Raw genomic sequence first — 24,009 nt, 5'->3', positions numbered from 1 at the left:
GCGCGCAGGCCGGGGCGGCGGGGTTTCCCCTCCCGGCGTGGAGGCGGAGGAGGCGGAGGCGGCGCTCGGGAACCGGGAGTCCCCAGGCGCGGGGACCGGGCCGGGAGCGGAGGGGGAGCTGCCGCGTCCCGGAGCCCCGGCCGGAGGCGGGAGGTTTGGGTTGAGCCCGCCCCGCCGCCCCCGCCCCCGCCCGGCGCCCGCCCCCGCCCGCGGCCTGGATCCGGGGAGCCGCGCGGGCCGAGCAGCGGGAGCCGCCGCGCACAGTCGCCGCCTTCCCTTCGGGGTCCGCTCCGGCTGCACCATGCGGGAGCTGGCCGTCGAGATCGGGGTCCGAGCCCTGCTCTTCGGGGTCTTCGTGTAAGTAGGGGCGCACAGGCGCGGGGACCCGTGGACCGAGCGATGCTGCACCCCAACTTTGTTTGGGCCACCGCGTCCCGGCGGGGCCTGGATTCCAGGTCCCGGCCCAGCTCCGAGCCCGGGATGTGCCCTTTGGACCGGGGGACCCTCCGCGCGGGTCTGAGACCTGCTCCCGCCGCCGCCGCCGCCACCAGCGGGCGGGGCAGCGGGTCCTCCTCGCCGGCGCCCGCCGCCGCCGCACCGGCCCGGGGTTCGGGGATCCCCTGGAGGCGGACGCGCCCTCGGGAAGTTTCTGCTCTGAGTTCGGAGCCCGTGTTTGCAGCCCCGGCTCCCGGCTCCTCTCCCGGGGCTCCCGCCGCCCCAGGCCAGGCTCGGGGTCCTGCCGTGTCCCCCGCTGAGCGCCCCGGGCGCAGGTGAGCGTTTTCCCGGAGGCGTCGGTGGTGCTTGTTGGCCGGAAAGTCGTGGCTGCGGGAGCTCGGGACGTGGGGGTCCCGCCGCCCCGGTGTGGGCTCCAGACGCCCGCCGCCCCCTGGGCGCTCTGTGCGGAGGCCAGCACCCAGGGCCCCTTGGGCTGCGGCGGGGCCCCTGGAATAGAGATCTGGGAGGGAGGAGGTCAGCCTGGCAGAGATGGGGGTGCCCCCGGGCCTCTGCAGCTCACACCCCCCAGGCCTGCCATCGCCCATCACCAGGGCTCACCCCGGCCTTGTCCCTCCATTGGCGGCAGGGCCCCTCTCCCCGCTGCCCACGCTGTTCTGACACGTGTCACGGGTTAAAGTTGCGTGGACTTGATGGATTTGCTGGCTGTTTTGCTTGTTTGTGTTACTGAAAAGCTCGCGGAGCCATTCCGGTCTGGAGGCCCCTCCTCCCTGGTTTCTGCCGGAGCCCAGTCGCCGCGGGCAGGTGGGAGGCTGGGAGCTGCTGGCAGCCGGGCACACGGGGACAGACGTGCCCTGTCTCGCCTGCTTTCCTTCCCGGGTGAAAGCCACCAGTGTTACCCCCACGTCAGGAAGGGCCCAGCCCCCAGGTGCAGGAGGCCCTCCTGCCTCAGGAAACACCGTGCGATTCAGGGGAACAGGGGCCCAGAACTTCAGTGGATCTTGGGAAAAGGGAAAACACGGTTCCCTCTTCTTACTCTACTTTCCTACCTTTGAAATAAACATTCAGACTAGTGATTGGACAGTTTCCATGGGCAGAGAGGCCAAGCCCCATGAAATTATGTGTCAGAGATGAGAGTGTTGGGTGCAGGTAGAACTGAGCACCTGCTGGGGACTGAGTGGCGCTGAAGGGAAGTGAGGAGCGCTCCGAAGTGGCCTGGTTTGCCTGCTGCTGAGAACCTCACGGTGGAAAAGGGTCAACACGCCCGGGCTGGTTCAGCTCAGTGGGTAGAGCGTTGGCCCTGGGACTGAAGGGTCCTGAGTTCGATTCAGTCTCAACCTGATCCCAGCCCCAGGTTGGGGAGCAGGAGGGAGGCAACCAATTGATGTGTCTGACACATCGATGTTTCTCTCTCTCCCCCTCCCTTCCACTCTCTAAAAGTCAATGGGACAATATCCTTGGGTGAGGATTTAAAAAATAAAGAGTCCAATCATATTTATATTGTTTTCAGGTTTTCCTTCATATTTCCTCAAACATTTATGAGATGTTTACAAATACATAAAGGTCTGTGCAATGGATTTGAAAATTTGATGATTACTGTTAATGTGCTTCTTGAGCCCTCTTGATGTGTAAAAGCAAGCCAGTTTTTATATTCTCTCCAAACTCCCCCTTGGTATTAACGACTTAACTCACCCAGCGGGAAACGCCTGGGCATGGATGGCTCTTTGGGCCGATTTCCTGGTTTTCATATCCAATCGCTGTGTCAGCTTGTGGCTCCTTTACCTGCAAACACCAGCGTCAGTGTTGGCGGGAGCCCCCCCCGTGGGATCCTGATGTTCGGAGCTGTCATGGCAGGCAGATGGCGGCTCCCGGAGGACAGGCTCTGGGCTCCCAGACACAGATGACCCTCTGTCTTCTCCGATAGGCCCTGGCAAGGTGACAGAGGCTGGCGGGGGAGTTTATTCTTCGTTTGCCGGTGCTGGTCGGATGGCAAGGTTGGGCGGGCTGTACTCACCTCTGCTCATGAAGACGGTGGTCTCAGCCAAAGGGCCTCACCTGGGCAGGAGTGGAAAGTCCCTTTGGGCAGGCAGAACCCAATGTCTCCGCTGCTGGGAACACGTAGCTGATCTCATTCACCTGGTTCTGCTTGGCATTTCTACCCTGTTGATTGCCCTGGATAAGAGAAAAATCTGGTTGGAGGGATACTTTGCGTTGCAAACTGGTGCCTCAGGGGAAACATCACCTGTGGACGCACCTGTTCTCTGACCAGTTGTTCTGTACGAGGCCAGGAAGCCCATCCCCCGATGCCAGGAGGTCCTGTGGCGTCTGCGTTTGCAGGAATGAAGTGCATCTGGGACCACGATGGTGGGAGGACAGTGTCCCCGGCTCACCTGGGGACCAGTGCTCAGTGTGCAGGCAGGTGCTGGTGACTCGGGATTCTAAGGTGCTCCCAGCCCCCAGAGCTGCCCTGAGAGACGCCCCAAACGGCGCTCTGTGCCTTTGGGACAGTCCAGCCTGAGAACTTCAAGTCACTGGGAAGAGAATGAGGGGTGAGTAATGCAAACTGGAGCTGGCTCAGGAAGGGTGACCGAACAGGAATGCACTGGTAGAGGGACGCAGCGTTTAGGAAAAGTCCACGTGTGACGGGGGCGTGGAGGCTGCGTCGGGCACCGTGAAGCTCTGGGTTCAGAGGCCCCTTGGCCCTCACGTATGGATGTGGGCAGAGCAGGAGCAGGGCACACAGGATTCCTGTGCCCTGCCCTCCGTCATCCAGGGGAGATTCTGGGAACGTCTCTGCAGATGCTGCAGCCCTCGGCCTGCGTGAGCAAGACCGCGAGGAAACGTGGCAGCCGGTCAACAGCCCTGAGACCAGTGCCCACTCCTTCCAGTTTCACTCCGATAGTGACTGCATGCGGGGCTCACCGTGTGCCAGGCCCTGAGGAGGAGGGTCACATGTCTGTGGGGAGCCCTTAGACGGTATGCTGACAGGGCTGTTCGCGGATGGAGAAACGGAAGCACAGGCGGGTGAAGGAGCTGCCGCGTCACAGGCTGAGATCTCAGTCTCCGTGCTCCCGCTGCCTCGTCTGGCTCTCAGTCGCCTCCCTGTGCTGCTTTAGTAAAAGTAGCGGCCAGCGTTGGTCAGTCGAGGGCCTGACCAAAGATACGCCGTCTCACTCAAAGTGGACACTCTAGATTCTGTCCACTCCACGAACAAAGAGACCAAGGCCTGGAGAGGTTACGTCACCTGCTCCACTAGCCGAGCCATTGCCTGGATTTAGACAGGCAGTCGGGCCGGCCCCGCACTGTCAGCCACTGAGCTGGAGCGTCCAGCACCAGCTTGCAGACTGAGCGGAAGTGACCGCATCCCAGAAGCGAGGCCCTGCCACGGCCTGATCTCCAGGAAAGCACGTGTGCGGCCTGGAGCCACGCGGGAAGGAAGAGCAGTCGCTCCATGTAAAGTCAGACTCAGGACGACACCTGAGCAGTGGGAGGTGGCAGCTGTGGCCCAAATCCTCGAAGAGATGGGACGAGGACACGCTGCAGACCCCGAGGGGTCGTCCTTAGGTCTTTGGAGCCCAGAGGGCACGGTGTGTGAGGACATTGCTGTAAGAACATACACGGTCGTGTTAGAGAATTATCGGCAGTCCCTTCTCTCTCAGCTGGAGCATCGGGGACAGGCATAGAGGGCCCGGCCCAGGACGGCTCTTCAGACAGAGTGTCCTGGAGCAAAGACCTGGAGGCCTGGGCGCACATGGTGGGTGGGATTAGGTCACCAGGTGTGGCCTCAGCATGGAGCGTGTCGGGGGTGGGGGATGGTGGCAGGAAATGAGCCAGCATGCGACGTCTTCGTGTTCTGTGGGGAAGCCTGGGCGGTCCCTCACAGGCACTGACTGGGGGTCCCCAGGAGACTTGAAACAGAAAAGTGTGTGACCCCATGGACACGGGGCCCTGTTCACGGTTGTCAGTGCCGGTGCATCCCATCACTGATGTTTCTGCTTTCACCCCAGGAGAGAGAAACACCAATCAGTTGCCTCCCGTTCGCCCCTACTGGGGATCGAACCTGCAACCTTTTGGTGTATGGGCAACGCTTAACCAACTGAGCCACCCAGCCAGGGCTGCCCGCAGGTTTTGGAGATTCATCCGCGTGGTGTGTGGTGGTGGTTTGTGGATTCCACTGCTGTGAGCATCTGGTTGCATCCCTGTACCTCTCCTCATTCACTCATGTACTCCTGTGGGTACCTGGGTTGTTTGTTGGTTTGGGCTGTTAAGCCTAATGCTACTCTCGTTGGTGAACGATTTGTAGTCTCTGCTGGTATATACTAAGGAGTGGATGTGCTGGGCACTCACCTGAGGTTCAGAAGGATTGGCTGCTCTCTATACAGCCCTCGTTCTGAGAGAGAGAACGGCCCGGACGCTGCTTTCGTCTCGGTCTGCAGGGCAGCTGCTCTGGGTGAAGCGACAAGGACGCTTTGCAGGAGGGCCCCCCACTCGGCAGGAGGGCCGTTCCCTCAGGCTTTGGGAAACCCGCCTGCTGGTTGTGAGACGTGCTTTGTAATCTTAGTTTACGTGAGCATCATGACCTGAGTTGTGTATTCGTCCAGGAGGCTGTGAAGATGAAATGACGATGTGAGATGGTGCCCAGCACACGCGGGCACGTGGTCCGCGCTAAAGCCCATCTCCACTCCCCCCACCCCACCTTTCCCTCCAGGGAGGAGGCGGAGGCATAGGTCACTTAAAAGGTTCCTCATGTCACAGTGTATTGATGAGGGCGCAGCTCTCGGTGCTGCAGGGGAGCTGAGCCCTGAGTAGGACGTAGGAAGTTGGGAAGGCGTTCTGAAGAATTACCCAGGACCCCCCTGGGGAGGGAAGCGGCCAGTGTGTGTACATGTGTAGGTGCCTCTTAGTTGGCCTGTACCTCCACCTTGGGGGGAAGGAGAGAGGGAGGCGGAGGGAGGCAAGGTCACAGCTGAGCTCCCCGCCTGCGGCTTCGTGCCAGGGGCTTGGCACCCTCAGATGGTTTAGTCTCTGCCCCCCCCCCCCCCCCCCCCCGCAGGTGACACGGCTGTCCTAACTTACAGGGCGAGGAGTTAGAGCTCCTCACAGAGAGCGCCTGCCGCTCAGAAGAGAGAGTAGAGAAGAGCTCTTCAGTAGACACAGGGGCAGCAGATACGAACGGAACCAACAGGTGCTGGTAACTCAGACACCCCTAACACTGTGGTTCCCGAAGAAATGCCAGGTGTGTCTGGACACAAACGACGCCGAGGGTAGATCGGCACAAGCTTTCGTGTGCTACAATGAGAAGAACGTGCGGCCATTGGAATTAATTGTGTGGACGAGTTGTGAGGACATCCATATCTGCTAAGTGATAAGCCAGTCACGGAAGTGTGCGCAGTGCAAGCTTAATGCGGCGACGCGTTACCTGAATTTGTGTCCGCTTCTATAAGAAAAATGTCTGTGAAGAGACACAAAAAATCTTGATGGTGGTTATTTCAAGCCGTGGAACTTTGTAATACTTGCTTTTTTAATGTTATTTATGGTCTAAACTATTTTACAGTAAAGTGTATTACTTTCATTCATAATCAGAAAAATCAGTATCGACATTTCCTGTTTGGGGGAAAAAAGAAATATCCTCAGAGCGGCTCTGATTCTTTTGTGATTGCTTTGGGAATGCCTGCAGTGAGTGTCAGAAATCAGCCTTTCTATGTTTTATATCCGCTAACTATTTAAAGAAAAACCAAGGACTGCGAGATTGTGGCGAGACAGATGTGGTCGGAGCATGCAGTTGAATTGTAAATGGACACACCCCCTCGAAGAGCAAAATATTGCACACAATTATTCCTGCCCTTTGATTGAAAATGTTTAGAAGAAAAGTTTTACAAGAGGCACGAGGGTTACAGATGCAGAAATCTTCCCGTGTAAAGATGCTCATTGCTGTGCTCTGGACAAAGCAAAGTGAATACTTCTGTCAAATAAAAATCAATGAACACTCCACTGGTCACCCTTTGAAGAATAATTTGGTGACTCTGGGCACAGAGGACGTTATTAGCTACTGAGATAATCATTCTGAAAACCATGGAGAAACTGAGATTTTATGATTTCATAGTAAAGGAAAAGAGCACTATACAAAAACATGTCTCAGAATTACAGCTATCAAAAATAGGTCAGATTTGGGCACACATGAGGAAGATTTACACACAGTGACTGTAATGGGAATCAATTGTCATCCCTCACTTAAAAAAATTCAAGATTATAAAATAGTTGTGAAAATTAAAATACAGAAAGTGCAGTGCTCCCTGAACTTCTGTACCTCTTTCTGCCAATTCTGTTCTGTTCATTTTTTAAAATTAAACTTTCAAACACACATCTTCTATAATAATAAAAGCATAATATGCTAATTAGACCGGACGTCCTTATGGACAACCTTCTAGACAAAAGCTGGGGCTGCGAGGGAAGCCCGGGTCCCTGGTGCCTGTTGGCGGCCAGAGGGAAGCCCGGGTCCCAGGTGCCAGAGGGAAGCAGGTGCCGGCAGCCAGGGGAAGGAAGGCCTACTCTTGCACAAATTTTGTGCATCAGGCCTCTAGTCTACACTAATAAAAGAGAAAGATGCAAATTGACTGTACCTTCACAATGCCCACCAGCCAATCAGGAGTGAGTATGCAAATTAACCCAACAAAGATGGTGGGTTAATTTGTATACACAGGTGCCGAGTGGCCAGGAGCGGGATGCTTGCGTTGTCTCCATGGCGACGACACAGGTGTTCCACACTGCCCAGCTGCTCCAGGCCTCTGGGCAGCGTGGGAAGGCGGCTCTGGGCCAGAGCAAAGGCGGTGCCGGCAGCCAGGGGAAGGAAGGCCCCTTCTTGCACGAATCTTCGTGCATCGGGCCTCCAGTTTCTATATAATAGCAAAAACTGAGGCTATATTTTATCCATAGTTTAACTTTTTTTTTCTTAGTTTGTCTATCTCTGTAGATCTACTTGCTTATTTTATCCCATGGGAGGGAATAAAACATTTGCGTCTTTTCACTTCATGTATTGGCAATTTGTATTTTTTAAATTAAATATCTGTTATTCTCCTTCATTCATGCTTTTTTTTTTATTTTTATTTTTATTATTTTTTTTAAATATATTTTATTGATTTTTTACAGAGAGGAAGAGAGAGGGATAGAGAGTTAGAAACATCGATGAGAGAGAAACATCGATCAGCTGCCTCTTGCACACCCCCTACTGGGGATGTGCCCGCAACTAAGGTACATGCCCTTGACCGGAATCGAACCTGGGACCCTTGAGTCCGCAGGCCGATGCTCTATCCACTGAGCCAAACCGGTTTCGGCCATTCATGCTTTTATTGGATCTTTAAATTTATCTTATTATGTAAGAGGGCTTTATGCATTAAGTATATTAATCTTTCCTATTTGGCAAGTATTTTCTCCATGTCTATGGTTCACTTTTATATATATATATATATATATATATATATATTTTTTTTTTTTTTTAGTATATTTTATTGATTTTTTTACAGAGAGGAAGGGAGAGGGATAGATAGTTAGAAACATCGATGAGAGAGAAACATCGATCAGCCGCCTCCTGCACACCTCCTACTGGGGATGTGCCTGCAACCAAGGTACATGCCCTTGACCGGAATCGAACCTGGGACCTTTCAGTCTGCAGACCGACGCTCTATCCACTGAGCCAAACCGGTCAGGGCTCACTTTTATATTTCTTTGCAATTTCTATTATTGTGCACATTTTAAATTTTATGTGTTAAATCTATCTTTTTCCTTTATGGGTTAAGAGTTTCTGTCCAATTTAGAAAGTCCCTTCTCATCCAAAATAGAAATACTGTTTTCTGTGTTGTTCAGTATTTTATATCATTGTTCTTCAATTTTAATTCTTTATAAGAATTTTTAAGTTATAGAGAGAGGTAGTGGATTTACTTTTTTTCTTCCATTTGTCAGTGATTGAAAGAGACATTATTTTCTCAGTGGTATCGTTATCAGATACAAACTTTCACGTGTCGGTGGGATTGCAAGTGAATTCTGTTCTGATTATGTTTGCCGGGTGCTGGCTCAGGGTAATATTCTAGTGACTGCGTCTGAGAGCATGTTCAGATCACTGAGGGAATGGCCGTTTCTCCCTGGGAAGGAGCAGAGGTCACACTGCCGGCTGCAGGGCCAGGACACCTGGGCTCGCGACCCAATGCTGCTGTTACCAGCTCTGTGGGTGGGTGGGTGCTTTGTCTGTGTGCTGAGATCAGAGGCTGTGGCTCGTGGGATTTCTGTGTTTTGTTTCTATGATATTCCGTATGGCCACACACAGTCAATTTTTTGTAAATTTACATAGCTTGAACATAATGCATTGTGGGTACAAAGCTCTAACTCTATTAAAGCAATCAGCTGTGCTAGTCAAATCTGCTATATTCTCATGATGCTTTTTCCTTTTAATTTGTGACTTTTAATATGTAGATAGGTTATATGTGTCAAACAAGGGTATTAAAGCATCCTCTTTTTTTTTTTTTGGAAAGAACTTATTTTGTCTTATTGCTGCCAACTTTTTCTGTTTCCTTTGTGTGGTGCTTCATTTTAATATTTTTTCCTCTTGGTTTAACTGAATAGTTCAAAAATTTTTTTGCTACCCTCCTTTATTTCCTTTAGTGATGATTTCAAAGTAAAAAATTCTCATGTCTACATTTCAAATTGGTGTTCTTAAATGTTGCCTTCTTCTGATGAACCTTTTTATTGCTATTAAGGTTTCATCTTTGTGTTAATATTGCTTATCTTGAAGTTACTTTATCTAATGCTAATACATAGCTACATTACCTTTCTTGAATTAATGTCTGCGCAGAATATATTTTTCCATCTTTTTACTTTCAACTTACCTGCATTTTTATGTTTAATGTGTGTCTCTTATAAACAGCGTTTAGTTTTACCTTTTAGTATTATCCAGTCTGGCCAGTCTCTGCCATTTACTCGGAGTGGTTGTCATTTACATTTAATGCAATTATTGATATGGTCGAGTCTAAGGCTGAAAACAATAAAGGAAAACCTCATCCAAAGGGGCGTTCTCACGCAGGTACCGCCCCAGGAAGCTCACGTTGACAGTGGGGGCAGGAAGAAGCTGACGTCATAACCCCGGCAGAGGAAGGTTTTCTCCTTGCCCAGCAATAGCCCAGCCAATGAGAAACCACCGACGCAGCCAGTGAGAAGCCACTGCAACGCGGCACTCAGCTCTCCTCCGATGGAGTTTTGTTCTTAACTGCTCCTCCCAACTTCCTCCTTTTCCTCTAAAGAGTAACACTTCCCTCCTTTGTTCTCCACACGTGCATGCAGTTGGCAACAGTTTGCATGTCCTGAATTGCAGTTCCTCTGCTATTCCCGAGTGAAGTCATTCTTGCTGGAAAAACAACTGGCTGTTTTATTTTTAAGGTTGACACGTCTGCCACCTTGTTATTTGTTTTCTGTTTGTCCCACCTGTCACTGGTGGAACCTGTGATTCCTTTTTAAAAAAAATAGCTTTTAATTGATTTAGAGAGAGAGGAAGGGAAGGGGAGAGATAGAAACATCCACGAGAGAGAATCGTCAATTGGCTGCCTCCTGCACGCCCTCTAATGGGGATCAAGCCTGGAACCCGGCATGTGTCCTGACGGGGAATCGAATCATGACTTCCTGGTTCATAGGTCAACGCTCAACCACTGAGCCACGCCCGCCGCGTCTGTGGTTCCTTTTGGTGTACTGAGGCATAGACCCCTTTCCCATGCAGTAGTAGGATTTTTTTTTTTTAATCCTCACCTGAGGATATCTTTCCATTGATTTTTAGGAAGAGTGGAAGAGAGAGGGAAAGACAGAGAGAAACATCGATGAGAGAGAAACCCATCAATCGGTTGCCTACTGCAGGCAGCCTGACCAGGGCCCCGGGCCCGGGAGGAGCCTGCACCTGAGGTACGTGCCCTTGACTGAATAGAACCCGGGACCCTTTGATCCGCAGGCCGACCCTCTATGCACTGAACCAAACCAGCTGGGGCGCGTTAGTGGGAATTTAATTATTGTGGTTTGTTTCTTAGAGTCGAAAGTTTATCTGTCTTCTTGAAAGGCTACAGACCTTTTACTTACTCAAACCAAGTTATGTTCCTGCTTCTGACTTGCAGCTGCTAAGCTGCCTTGAAAGGAAGAAAGGAAGGTGGTCACGTGTAAACATGGTTGTGGGTGAAATGAGTTATAGGCTCAGCCGGAGGGCCTGATAGGCTCCTGTCTTAGGCTCGAGTCCTGCACACCCAGGGGCTGTTTGGGTGCTGGCTGGTCCTGAGGGAGGGGTGTGTGTGATTCTGGGTGGGTGAGGTGTTACCGTTGTTACCGAGTCTGTGCCCCTTGGGGACAAGGGGAGGAAATCTGGCTGCTGAAGTAGTTGGAGGGTGAACAAGCAGGGCATCCAGTGAGCAGGCATTGGCTGTGCTCTGGGGTACAGCGGGGGGCGGGGTGCTGCCTGGGCCAGGCCTCAGGCCTCTGACCTCCTGTGCAAGGTTTTTATCAGCAACTTGGATAAAGACATAGAAAGCAGGCTTATCAAATTTGCGAATGACACAGAACCAGGATGGAAGGCTAATATGTAGGATAATAGAATCAAGGTTCATAAAAATCTTGGCAGGAATGATGGGGCTGAACTATGAGGGAACCTAACAGGATTACCTGTGAGGTCCTGCTGGGCCGGCAGCCGCGCCGGCAGCGGGGGGCCAGGGAGGCCCAGCCTGAAGGCAGGTTGTGCAGAGCAGAGCCTGGGGTTCCCAGATGGTGACTGTAAATGTAACTAGTGTTACTAACTGCAGTCGGAGCTGCAGATCTAAGGATGTGAACTGCCTCGGCACGTCCTTCCCAGAGCCCCGCTTCCAGACCGCCCCCCCCGCCCCCCCCCCCCCCCAACGGATCTCGCTCTGGCTTCCGGGCCGGCAGGCTCTGACTTTCCCTGAGAAGTTCCTCCAAGTCTGCAGCGCAGAGTCCGTCATTCTCCACTGAGCGCCTAGACAGCCTCTCCCACTGCACGGTGCTCCCCAAATGCGGCCATCGTCCGATTGTCCATCTTCTGCTTCGGACTCGGGGCTCCTGCAAGTCTGACTGTCTGCCGGTCAGACCTTTGCCCTGAGCAGCGACACCGCGACTGGCACAGAGCAGATGCCCAGGGCACCTGGCTGGTGGCCTCTCCATTCTCAGACTTGGGCGAGGGCTCTGGGCCCCACATCTTTGGATCTTCACCCCCCTCGCCACCAGGTAGTGACAGGTGTGCAGGCCTATCCTGTGGGGAGCAGGTGGTGGACCTGTGGAGGCTGCCCCAGACCATGCCCAGGTGCGGACCATCCTGGGAGTCCGGAGGAGCACGGGGCAGGCGGGGGGTGGGGGTGACTCGCTCCTTGAACAGAGATTGAAAATCATAGGCGCCATCTAACCAGGTGCAGACTGCTTGCTTGGGGGTCTCCCGTTAACCTCCGGCTGATTGTGGAGAGGATGTTCCACCTGGGAGGGGAGGAGTTGAAAACGAACAATAGCCCCGGGCGGTGCGCTCAGTGGTTAGAGTGTCGGCCTGTAACTCAGGTCGTGGGTTTGATTCCCGGTCAAGGGCACGAACCTGTGTTGCAGGCTCGAGGATCAGGGTGCATTTGGGAGGCAACCAATCAATCTCTCTCTCTCTCTCTCTCTCTCTCTCTCTCTCTCTCTTCCCCCCCTCCATTTCCCCCTCCCCCCTCCTTCTCTCCCAGTCTCTCTAAAACTCAATAGAAAAAATATCCTTGGGTGAAGGTTAACAAACAAAAACTTATGGTGATAACGAGCCCTACATCAACGCTGCTTCCAGCCTCCCGGGCACCGGGCACTTGTACGCCAGCCCTCCCGCCTCCCTGAGGGGTGTGTGCGCCTCCGGGCTCCGCCAAGCAGCCGAGGCCCCGGAGACCCTGTCAGTCAGGCGGCCGTGGAGCTGGCCACTGGTCTGGGCCCCGCTGAGGCCTGGGAGGCTGTGAGTGCCCTGGGCTCTGCAGCGCCTGCTCCCGCGGGATTAGTGCTGTGGACTCTGCCCGTCGAGTAGAGACCCCTGACCCCTGACCCCTGACCCCCGCCCCCTCTGTGTGTGGGCTGGCACCTCACCCTTTGTTTTTAAACTGAGAACGATATTTTAGTCATTTTTCTTTCCAACTGGAACTCTGGGAATTCACAATTAACGTCCTGGCCCATGAGCCTCTTACAGACACGGGAGAAAGTTTCAGCCCTGTGCCCGGCTGCTCGGCTGCGCTGTGTCCCGATGCACCTTGGGAGCCGGCTGCGTCCAGCTTCTCGCGGATCCTCTTGCCCACGATCGCACTCGGAAGAGCGAGGCCTCCAGGACGGCGGTCGGCGTGCGGCTCCGGACGCTTCTGCTTGTTCTCTGTCCGGCTTTTTCCGGTCGGCGCAGACAGACCCTCCTCTGCCCGACGAAGACCACGTGCTTCCCATGACCCCCTTCTCCAGCTCGAGGACCAGCCGGACGTGGGTTTCTGTAAAGACTTGAGTTGAGGAACCAGAACGAAGATAATAGCTTTCCGACTGCCACCAACTTCACTTTCCTTGGCCGCTGTGATGTCCAGTCCCGCAGCTGGGCCTTGAGGTCCGAGTTCATCTCCCGTCCCGGCAGAGTCTGGGAGATGCTGGACTCGAACTCGTCATGGCTCCTGCTGGGCGGGCGCCGCCTGAGAAGAGGGTCACCACAGCTTCCCCCCCTCGGTGCCCGCCAGCTCAGGCGGTGGAGATCCCGCGGGCAGCACACGGCCAAGCACGTGCGTGTTGGTGCCTCGCAGGCCTTGGTCTCCCACGGGCCGCTCGGACCAGAAGTCGACAGCCCTGGGTTCAGGTCCCTGCCGCCACTTCCTGGCTGTGGGGCCACGTCCCATCACTTACTGACTCGAGCTCAGCCAGTCTGTAAGCACTCGGCTCGGGCCCCCTGACGACAGGTGTTTCCCCTGCTTCCGGGGCCTCAGCTCCGGCTGAGCTTGTCCAGCTGAGCGTTTCCACGAACCCGTTAGATGGCGGATTCCCACGTGAGTCAGCTCGTTTGTGGAGCTCTTCCTAACCGTCAGGCAGGTGTCGGAGCAGAGGGACGGGCGAGCATCGAATCGTCAGGCTCCTGGCCGCGTGCTGTGCCCTGGGCCATCCTGCCGGCACGCGGCTTCCCGGTGTCTGGGGAGGGGGTGTGTGTGACCCCTCGAGGTATAATTCATTTCCCATAACTCCCTTCTGCAGCCAGAATGCGATGACGATCCTTTGTCAGAGGGGACATCAGCAAACGTGTTTTCTCTCTGAAATTAGAGAGGGGCCACTCATTCCTCCATAAGTTCTTTTGAGCACCTGCTCGGCATCAGGCAGAACTAGACCCATTCACTTTGGAATCCCCGGTTCTTAGGGTCTTTGCATGTTGCGCTCACAGCTGTTCTCATGCCCAGAATCAGTCCACGCAGGCAGGTGGCGGGGGAAGATGCCACCCACTCTGTCATTCTTTCTGTCTTTCCCCAGTTGGTCCGGCTGAGAGCCCCCAGATGGGGCAGCATCACCCTCCTCTTCCCGAGGGTGGGCTGGTGCTCCCTGGGGTGGGGGGTGGGCTGGTGCTCCCAGGGGTGGGAGGTGGGCTGGTGCTCCCTGGGGGTGAGGAGGACGCGGCCTTCCCGGAACTAAGACAGCAGCTGAGCGCTCGGCCCTCACGCATCTTTCTTTGCTGTTTCAGTTTTACGGAGTTTCTGGACCCGTTCCAGAGAGTCATCCAGCCGGAGGAGATCTGGCTGTACAAAAACCCCCTGGTGCAGTCGGACAACATCCCCACCCGCCTCATGTTTGTAAGTACCAGGTCTCCCGCTGGCTCGGCCTTTCTCCCAAGTACAAACCCAGTGAGTTTCCCCTTCAGCTTTTCTAACCCCCTGGAGACAGGGCCACCTGAGAGAAAGACGGTGAGCAGTCCATCAGGTTCAAGTTCAAAACCAAATGGTGGCGGGCGCCGCTGGCTCACGCGAGAAGGAGTGATGGCGGGCGCTGGGAAGAGGGGCCTGCCGGCCGAGCTGCGCTGGGCTGTCCCCAATATTCACAGTGAAATCGCTGCAAACTGCAGCTCGCCTGCTGCGAAGAGAAGCTGAGGTCTTCGCCGCGGGTTTCAGCCGGTCAGCTGCCCGCCGCCGACCAGGCGCCCAGTGTGACGCCAGCCCGGGGTAGTGCCTGGGTCTCGGGTTCTGGAATGAGAGGGCCAGCGCCCACGTCGCATGGCTGCGCTGGGGTGTTTGTGCGTCACCTGCCCCACGGCAGCCGCACCCTCTGAGGCCCCCTCCTCAGGCGCTTGGTGGGCGTGGGCAGATGGTCTCAGTGAGCCCCACCCACACGCCGTGGAGGAGGGTCTTCAGTTCCACGGTGGCAGATGCAGAACTGCGTTCCAGCGAGTGAGTGGCAGGGCCGGGACCCCATCTGAGCAGCCGGCCCCGAGCCCCCTTCTGTGAGGCTGCCCTCGGGCTGGGACCGGGTTCAGGGCTCCGGGCTGGTGCCGGCCTCGCTGCGGGCGGAGAGGAGCCCTCCAGGCACGCGGCGATGAGAGAGGAAGGTCACTCCGCTTTGCCAGCCCTCCTGCCTCTGGAGAGGAGGCCCTGGTCCCAAAGCTCTCCCAGAGCACGAGAGAATCATGGTTGCGTTTTGAAAGAGATCCTCTGATTTTATGGAGGAACTCTTGTCATCAGCGATGACGGGGAAGGTCTTTGTGTCTGCAAACTCCTTCAACGGCCCAGAGCACTAGTGAGCACTCAAATCTTATTTCCATCGCTTTTTAATCATTGCTTTTCTGCTGGAAAATAAACTGGATTTTCATCAATCTCAGAGCAAATAAAAACTAGGGTGGTTATAAGGAGATCACTACCTAACACTTGAGTATTAAATGAGACTTCTTCCATTTTGGCTCTAAGTCAAATCTGTGAATCCTAGAACAAAGGAACCGGGGTGTCTGACTAGTTTACTGTATGGCTTTCATGGGGGAGCTTCTCTTTATCACGTACCCCCCATTCTTCAAGTTCCATGTGCTGTGAAACATAGTTTAGAGATGAGTGTTCGTGTGGGGTGACGTGGGAAATTTGTGGCTGTGTCCTGGGCTGAGGTGAGCAATGGGTTGTTTCAAAGTCTAGATACAAATGCTAAGATTTCTGGGTGCGGAGCAGGAGAGCTGAGGCAGGGAGCCGTGCTGAGACGCCCCGTGGCCATCGAGCCACGAGCCTGAGGGTGGGTCTCCCGGGTGTGCCCTTGCCTCCCGGTCGTTGGGCAAACTCCCGCTCAGATTCTGAGCCTCTTTGGGAGAGTCTTCCCAGCTGCCGTTCTTTTCTGGGTCCTGTTCTTGTCTAACTGGGGTATCATCCAGGTTCTCCTGTAAGGTTTTCTTCAGTGTTTGAGGTGTGACTGTGGGTCATGGCAGAGCTGTTTGCTGTCACTGAGTTGCGTCTCTGTTGGGAGTGGAGGCCTGTTCTGCGGCCTAACGTGAGAGGAACAAGGAGCCAAGGACGTTTTGACCTTGACTCTCACTTTGGACTGAAGTGAGCGTGCCCTCAGCCGTCGCTGTTGGTTTTTTATTTGTTTGTTTATTCGATGTGGGATGGTTGATTGTGAGCTGCAGGGAGCAAGCTGCTGCAGACTTCTCCACGTCCACATTTCTTTGCCTCCAGTTCTTATGTCCAAAGACAGGGAACCACAGACAGGCCTTTGCAGGAGGGTAGTCACTGCTGTTTAAACACCGAGTGGGTCTGAGCGGGCTGTCACCAGCATCAGCGCCGAGGAGACGGAGCCAGCCTGTCCTGGGCGCGTGCTTGAGGGAACTGCAGACGCGGGCATGAGAGCTCCGGGCCTGGTGGAACCCCCAGACGTCCGGACTCCCCAGGAGTGAGTGTCCTCCTGTCGCCTCTCGAGTGGCCCCAGAGCAAGCTCTACTGCTCCGCTTCCCTCTGAGTCTCTTCCCGCAGCTGCCACAGACCTGGGCACCTTCTCCTGGATGCCCTCGGGGGCAAGACCTGCTTGTTTGAGGTGTGAACAGCCAAGGCCTTCAGGGCCACAGCTGATGAGCGGGCTCGTCAGGCTCGCTGCTCCCACTCGTGGTCAGAAAGGAACAGTGAGCAGAGAGGGGTTCTCAGGTCTCCCCGCCCCCCCCCCGCCCCGCCCACAATGTTCTGAGCTCTGGTTGGAGGAGGCAGCAGAGCCTGTTCGTATGGATGAATTCTGTCCTGACAAACGTACCTTCTGGCCACGCTTTGTCCTGTTAGGAAGCCCCTCTTCCTCTTTGTAGACCAGGTGTGGGAGGCAGACCACCTGCCCTCAGAGCCTGCCCACTCCCACCAGCTGTGTCCTCAGCCTTATCGCGGAGTCTCAAGGGGGCCAGGGAGGCCCGGCCGTGGTGAGGAGAAGGGACTCCTGCCTGTGGCACCTGTGGCACCTGAGCAGAGCTCCTGCCTCTCAGCGGGTTCTGCAGGGTGTTGTTTGCACCCGAATCCCACCTCCTGGTTCATTCCAGTGCTCCCTGCGCGTCTGTGTGCTGTGGGTCCGGCGGGAAAGGGCATGAGGAAAGGAAGAGAAGACCTTCCTGCTCACGGACTGGTCTCTGCTGTGCGGAGACGAGTATTCAGCAGAACGCCGAGGGGAATGAATGATGGACGCTGAGCAAGCCCTGCGGGCTCTCGTGTGGCCGGAGAGCTGGGGTGGGGGGGAGCACTCCCCCACCTGCTGCAGGGAAGGACGTGAGGGGCTTCCTGGCAAAGACGAGTCGTCATAATTATAGACGAGTCCTTTCTGTTTGAAAAGCCACCACTTGAAACACGGCTCCGGCAATACACATCAATTACAACCTGCAATCAGCCCTCAGTTCAAGCGTCTGGAGTCTGCAGTATAGATGCAAAGCCTCCTCCTCGGAGGGGTCAGGAGTTCAGTCAGATCATCCACCAGGGAGCCCGATGCAGCCACTGGCCCTGATGACCCATCAGCCACTGGCCCTGGTGGTCGATCAGTCACTGGTCCTGATGGTCGATCAGCCACTGGTCCTGATGGTCGATCAGTCACTGGTCCTGATGGTCGATCAGCCACTGGTCCTGATGGTCGATCAGTCACTGGTCCTGATGGTCGATCAGCCTCTGGTCCTGATGGTCGATCAGCCTCTGGTCCTGATGGTCGATCAGCCTCTGGTCCTGATGGTCGATCAGCCTCTGGTCCTGATGGTCGATCAGCCTCTGGTCCTGATGGTCGATCAGCCACTGGCCATGATGGTCGATCAGCCACTGGTCCTGATGGTCGATCAGTCACTGGTCCTGATGGTCGATCAGCCTCTGGTCCTGATGGTCGATCAGCCACTGGCCATGATGGTCGATCAGCCACTGGTCCTGATGGTCGATCAGTCACTGGTCCTGATGGTCGATCAGCCACTGGCCCTGATGGTCGATCAGCCACTGGTCCTGAATATCGATCAGCCTCTGGCCCTGATGACCCCTCAGCCTCTGGGGGCCCAGCGCTGTCCTCACAGACACGTCTGTTCTCTCTTCCAGGCCATTTCTTTCCTCACGCCCCTGGCTGTGATCTGTGTGGTGAAGATCATCCGGCGAACAGACAAGACTGAAATTAAGGAAGCCTTCCTAGGTAGAGTATCCACGGTTCTGGTTTTAGGGGTGGGCAGGACTGAATTAGATGCTGGGTTTAAGGAAACCTCAGTTGCTCCTGGGAGAAGCAAGACGATGCGTTATAAGCCCGGAAGGTCCAGGGCACCGCCTCCCCTGCAGCCCGTGGCCGCTGTCCGTTGTGCTGAACGTTAGCGTCCGCCTCCCTCTGAGACGGGTGCTGCTCGGGCTCAGCGCAGGGCAGCTCTTGGTGGCGAAAGAAAGTGAACCGGACACTTTGTCACCACTGCCTGTCCGTCTCACGTTTGTGGCGAATAAGCCCACGTTACAGGCAGCTCAGAAATCGACCGTGTCCACACTCCCAGAGACCCTGGCTCCGTCATTTCTCGGGCCTGGCCACGGAGGTCGTGATCTCCGGCCAGCCTGTGGATGCCTCCCCCGTCACCCCGCAGGCCAGGCGAGGACCCGGCTGCTCATCTGTGGCTTTGGGTTTGGTGGTCACGCGGCCCAGCGTCCGAGGCTGGTGGTGGGAGGTCAGCTTTTCCAGCCGGGGCACCGGAGCCCCTCCCACCCATGGCCCGAGCGGCCGGGCTGGGTTAGGACGGATATCACTGTGGTCCCCGGATGTCCTGTTCGGGGCCTTCTCAACTGACCTGGAGATCCCTCCCCCTCACTTAAAAAAATTGTCTTTATTCTTGAAAGTATTGCAGAGTCTCCCTGCCCCACCCCCCCCATTGACCCCTTCCCCCTCCTCACTCTCCCCTCCCCTCCCAGGCCTTCACCACACTATTGTCTGTATCCGTGGGTTATGCATATATGCATACGAGTTCTTTGGTTAATCTCTTCCCATGCCCCCACCCATCTCTGCCTTCCTGTTCCATGTCTGGATCTATTTTTGTTCATCAGTTTATTTTCTTCCCACATATGAGTGAGATCATGGGATACTTGTCTTTCTCTGACTGGCTTATTTCCCTCAGCACCATACTCTCAGGCCCCTCCCTGCTGTCTCAGAGGATAAGAGATCCTTCTTCTTTACTGCTGCCTAGTGTTCCACGGTGTAGACATCCCACAGCGTTTTATCCACTCGTCTGCTGATGGGCACGGGGCTGTGTCCAGCTCTCCGCTCTTGTACATGGTGCTGCGATGAGCATAGGGCTGCATATGTTCTTTCTGATGGTGTTTCGGATGCTTAGGATGTATTCCCAGAAGTGGGATCGCTGGGTCAGAGGGCAGTTCCATGTTTAATTTTTGAGGAAACTCCAGACTGTCTTCCACAGTGGCTGACCCGTCTGCATTCCCACCCCTTGCCCTCACGGTTTCTTCATCTCCCCTCTGGTATGAGACCCCAAGACCTGGGACTGTGGGGAAGGGCCTCGGGGTGATTTGGCTGTGGCGACGGCGGCAAGGGGCTCACCGTGGCTTTCTCCGGGCTTCCTCGCTCTCGGTGAGTCTTCCTGAGGTGGCATTTCGAATTGCACCCCAAACCCGCCTCCTCACGTTAACAGAGAAGGGGGAGGTGTCGGGCGTCCTGTTTGCCAAACAAATGAGAGCCTGCCCTGGAGAAACGATGGAGAGCCTCGTGTTTCTAAAAAGCCCCTTCTTTCAGGAAGCCTTAGAAACGGGGAGGGAAGGGCTTTAAAAAGCAAGGACGGCCTGGCCCGCGTGGCTCCGTGGTTGAGCATCGACCTAGGAACAGGAGGTCACAGTTCAATTCCCAGTCAGGGCACAGGCCTGGGTTGTGAGCTTGATCCCCAGTGGGGGGCGTGCAGGAGGCAGCTGATCCGTGATTCTCTCTCATCATGGATGTTTCTCTCTCCCTAACCCTCCCTCTCTGAAATCATACACACACACACACACACACGCACGCACATGTATATACACACATACACATACATTCATACACACACACACATATACACACACATACACACACACATACACACACACATACACACACACACACAGAATTTAAAAAGCACGGGCAGAGACTGGGTGCAGCCTTCCCAGTGTCTGGACCTCAGGACTTCCCATGAGGGGCTCAGTGCCCAGACCCTTTCCTCGGGCGTCTTCCGCAGGCTGGACGCCATGCGCTCCCTTCTCTGCGGGCCCAGTGGCCACCTCTGTGCATCGCTGCGGGACCAGAGGAGCGAGACTTGGCCCACGCAGCTTCAGGCTCAGAGAACACCGTCTGAGGGACGAGAACCCGTCATGGAAGGATCGCTAACTCCCAGCAGCAACAAAAGTGACCCAGGGCCTCGGAGCCTCAGGGACACGCGCTGGTGAGCAGGTGCCCTCGGTTCGGGCCTCTTGCCGGCCAGCTCACACCACGTGGCTTTGCATTTTGTCAGCAGACAGCCTGGCTGGCGTGCTGGCCTCTGAGCCCACAGAGCTGTGGGTGCTGCAGACCAGCCCTCACACCAGACCCCCGGCTGCTATCGGCCAGGAAGCGCCCGGATCAGGTCACTCATTTCCTGCTCGCGGCCTTTCCTGCGTCTGCACTCAGCGGTCTCCTCTCTGGTGTCTGCCTGAGAGGCCATGCCGATGCCCTGGGGTGCTGTTCAGATGGAAATAACTCAGGTCGCTTCCAGAAGGAGGAGTCTGGCTGTGTTCTGGCAGCAAGGAGCTCCCCATGGCTCTCATGAGGAGATGCCCTCCGCCCTCGATATTGTCACCCCAGACCCCCCTCTTCTCTTCTCCGGCTTTCAGGTCAGGAGTGAGGCTGCCAGCTGTGGGCGGTACGTGACATGCACACGCTTTCCAGCTCGGCTACTTGGGTCTTTTAAAGACCTGCTCGGTGCGGCGGCGAGCCAGTGGTGCAGAGGCCGGGGTGTGGGGTTCTGGATTGACGCCTCCCCTTAAAGTTCCCTGAGGCACTGGCAGCTCAGCTGGAGACGCTTCTTCCCGGAGACCTTGTCTGTGCCAGAGGCCAGGCCAGGACCAGGTGGGAAGTCGGACCGGCTGGAGCACAGCAGTGCGCCCTCGGACCACGGTGTGGGGGAGACCCGGTCACGTCCTGGTGTCCTCACAGCCTGTCCGTCGTCATGGCTGTGGGAGAAGCGGCATGAAGACCATCCAGGGATCCCCTTCTCTGCCCAGGAGACCTTCCGGCAGGCCCCGAGCTTGCGAGAGGGCAGGAGGCCAGCGTGTAGGAGGGAGGGTCTGTGCACACGGGATGCAATCAGAGGGTTTCCCTGAGTTTCCCACTCTCAGTTTCCATTTCTGCGCCCCCCCCCCCACACCTCCGCTGCCCCAGGCGTGGTGTCTGAGTGGTAGGACCACGCAGCTGAGCCGCCCATGGCCCCTCCCTCCTCGCCGCCCGCCACCCTAAGATACACAGTTCCCCCACCTCACACTCAGGTGGTAAATCTTCCTCTGACAAAGGTGTTCATTGGAACTGGTTGCTCCCATTCTCCCTGCTTCCCCCGACTTGTTAAAAGCAGGTGGGCTTTCCATGTGCACATGAAGCACAGCTGCGGGATCCACTCGTCTACCGATGGGCACTTGGGCTGCTTCCAGACCTTGCCTGTTGTAAATAACGCAGCAATGAGCACAGGGGTGCACACATTCTTTCCGAGAGGCGTTTGGGTTTCTTGGGATATATTCCAGAAGTGGGATCCCTGGGTCATACTGTTTCTTTTTTTCTTTAATTTTTTGGTTTTTGTTAGTCTTTACCCGAGGATATTTTTCCATTGATTTTTTTTTTTTTTTTTTTTTTTTTTTTAGAGAGAATGGAAGGGAGAGGGAGAGACACACAGAGAGAAACATCAGTGTGAGAGATACATTGATTGGTTGCCTCCTGTACGCACCCTGACCAGGGCCGGGGATCAAGCCTGCAACCAAGAGGTATGTGCCCTTGGCTGGAATCAAACCCGGGACCCTTCAGTCCGAGGGCTGATGCTCTACCCACTGAGCCATATTGGCCAGGGTTACTGTTTCATTTTTAATTTTTTGAGGGAAATCCATATTGTTTTTCACACTGGCTGCACCAGTCTGCATTCCCACCAATAGTACGTGAGGGTTCCCTTTTCTCCACGTCGTTGCCAACACTTAATGTTGGTTGATTTGTTGATGATGCCATCCTGACAGGTGTGAGGTGATCGGTTCCTCAGCTGTAAAGAAGAAGGAAGTCTCACCTTTACGGCAGTATGGATGCACCTAGAGAGCGTTATGCTAAATGAAATCAGTCAGAGAAAGACATGTACCATAGGGTCTCACTCACGTGGGATCTAATGAACAAAAATAAGCGAACAGATTCATAGATACTGAGAACAGCCTGACAGCTGTGTGTCGGGGGGGATTGGGTGAAAAAGGTGACGAGATTGAGCAAAAAATACACTGGTGGACACAGACTGCAGTGCAGTGACTACCAGAGGGAAGGTGGGGGGAGAGGGTAAATGGAGTAAATGGTGATGGGAGAGACTAGACTGTGGGTGGTGAACACACAGTACAGTACACAGATGTGCTGTAGGATTGTGCACCTGAAACCTTTGTGATCTTATTAACCAAGGTCAGCCCAGCCCAACACAAACATCTTAACAAGGCAAGCGGCTTTCTCCATCTCGTCCCTGTGCCCGCAGTGTCCGCTGCCACTCCAAGCTCGCTCTGCTCGTAGACAACACGCTCGTCCCCTGGTGGCCATGAGCAGCCCTGGGCAGCTGTTCCCACGCGAGTCTCGGCTCCTGTGTTTGCCAGAGGGGAGGGCAGCTCCTGTGCTTCGTCGTTCAGCCAAGAAACGGGACGGGCATCCGAGGGCTCTCCGTGTGCACCGCATCTGAGCTTCCCGCACACGAACTCGCCACGTGTGAGGTCGCAATGAACACGGGGGCAACGCCTTTGCAGGGCAGCTCCCTGACTCCGTCACTCGCACCCTTGGATGGCCTGTCCCTCAGGCATCAAAGTCCTTCGGAGCCAGAGAGCCCCTGCTGGGTATTTTAAAGGAATATCCCGGATTCCTGGTGCTTTAGGCCAGCCTTCTCAGAACCCACCGGGCGTGGGACTCCTCCCCTCAGACACAGCCGCCTGCTGGATAACCGATGGCAGCTGTTGGCAGGTCAACAGGAGGGAGTTGCCGCTTTCAAACGGAAAAGCTCTGCACAGCAAAAGGAAGCGACAACAAAACAGGCGGCGACCAAGTGGGAGACGATATTTGCAAACAGGAGCCCCGACAGAGGTCTAATATCCAAAACATACAAAGAACTCAAAAAACTCAACACCAGTCCAACAGCCCAAGAAAAGAATGGCCATAGGGTGGGTGGGTGGGAAGAGATCAGCCTAAGAACTTGTATGCTTATATGCATAACCTGGGGTGCAGACAAGGGGTGCTGAGGGCCTGGGATGGGGGGGCAGGGGCAGGAGCAGGCTAGGTCAATGGGGAATAAAGGAAACATATGTAATACTTTCAAAATAAAGATTTACTAGTAAAAAAAAAATGGCCATAGGACGTGAACACACCTCTCCCAAGAAGACGTACAAGTAGCCTATCGATATACGAGATGTTCAACCTCGCTAGCAATGAGGGGAATACATCAGAACTACAGTGAGAACCCACCGCACGCCTGCTAGAAGGGCTGTTATCAACAGGACAGGTGATAGCAAGACTGTGGAGAAGAGGGAACCCTCGTCCGTCCACTGCTGGTGGGGAGACTACAGCCACTCTGCAAGCAATACCGAGTCCCTCAGAAAAGCTGCGACTAGAGCTACCACATGACCCAGCAGTCCATGCCCGAAACCTGTATGACCATGTTAACCAATGTCACCCCGTAAGTTCAATAAAATAAAAAGGATAATTGCCAAATGGGAGTGTCCTCGTTTGCAGAAGGACTTTCTCATGAGAACTGTGTCTGCGAAGGTTGCAGAAGGAAATGAGAAGTTCACGCTTTTTGCTATCAGCAAAAGAAACTGCTGGTGCGGCCTTAAATCTGCCCGTGACAGATGGCTC

At 55.0% G+C, this 24,009-nt stretch overlaps 1 protein-coding gene across 1 annotated transcript in view; it reads left to right on the top strand.

Moving 5' to 3' along the window:
• Positions 1-246: 246 nt before the first annotated feature.
• Positions 247-24,009, top strand: part of PLPP4 (phospholipid phosphatase 4) — a 40,958-nt gene continuing 17,195 nt past the window's right edge. The window contains exons 1-3 of the mRNA XM_079793428.1: positions 247-357; positions 14,183-14,291; positions 18,003-18,093. Of these exons, the coding sequence (XP_079649554.1) occupies positions 302-357; positions 14,183-14,291; positions 18,003-18,093 (256 nt within the window). The 5' untranslated portion in view covers positions 247-301. The remainder of the gene's footprint in view (positions 358-14,182; positions 14,292-18,002; positions 18,094-24,009) is intronic.

Source organism: Cnephaeus nilssonii, assembly GCF_951640355.1.
Source record: "Cnephaeus nilssonii genome assembly, chromosome: 16".
NCBI classification, from domain to species: domain Eukaryota; kingdom Metazoa; phylum Chordata; class Mammalia; order Chiroptera; family Vespertilionidae; genus Cnephaeus; species Cnephaeus nilssonii.
The sequence above is the reverse complement of the archived record's forward strand: the minus strand, read 5'-3'. Positions and strand labels throughout refer to the sequence as shown.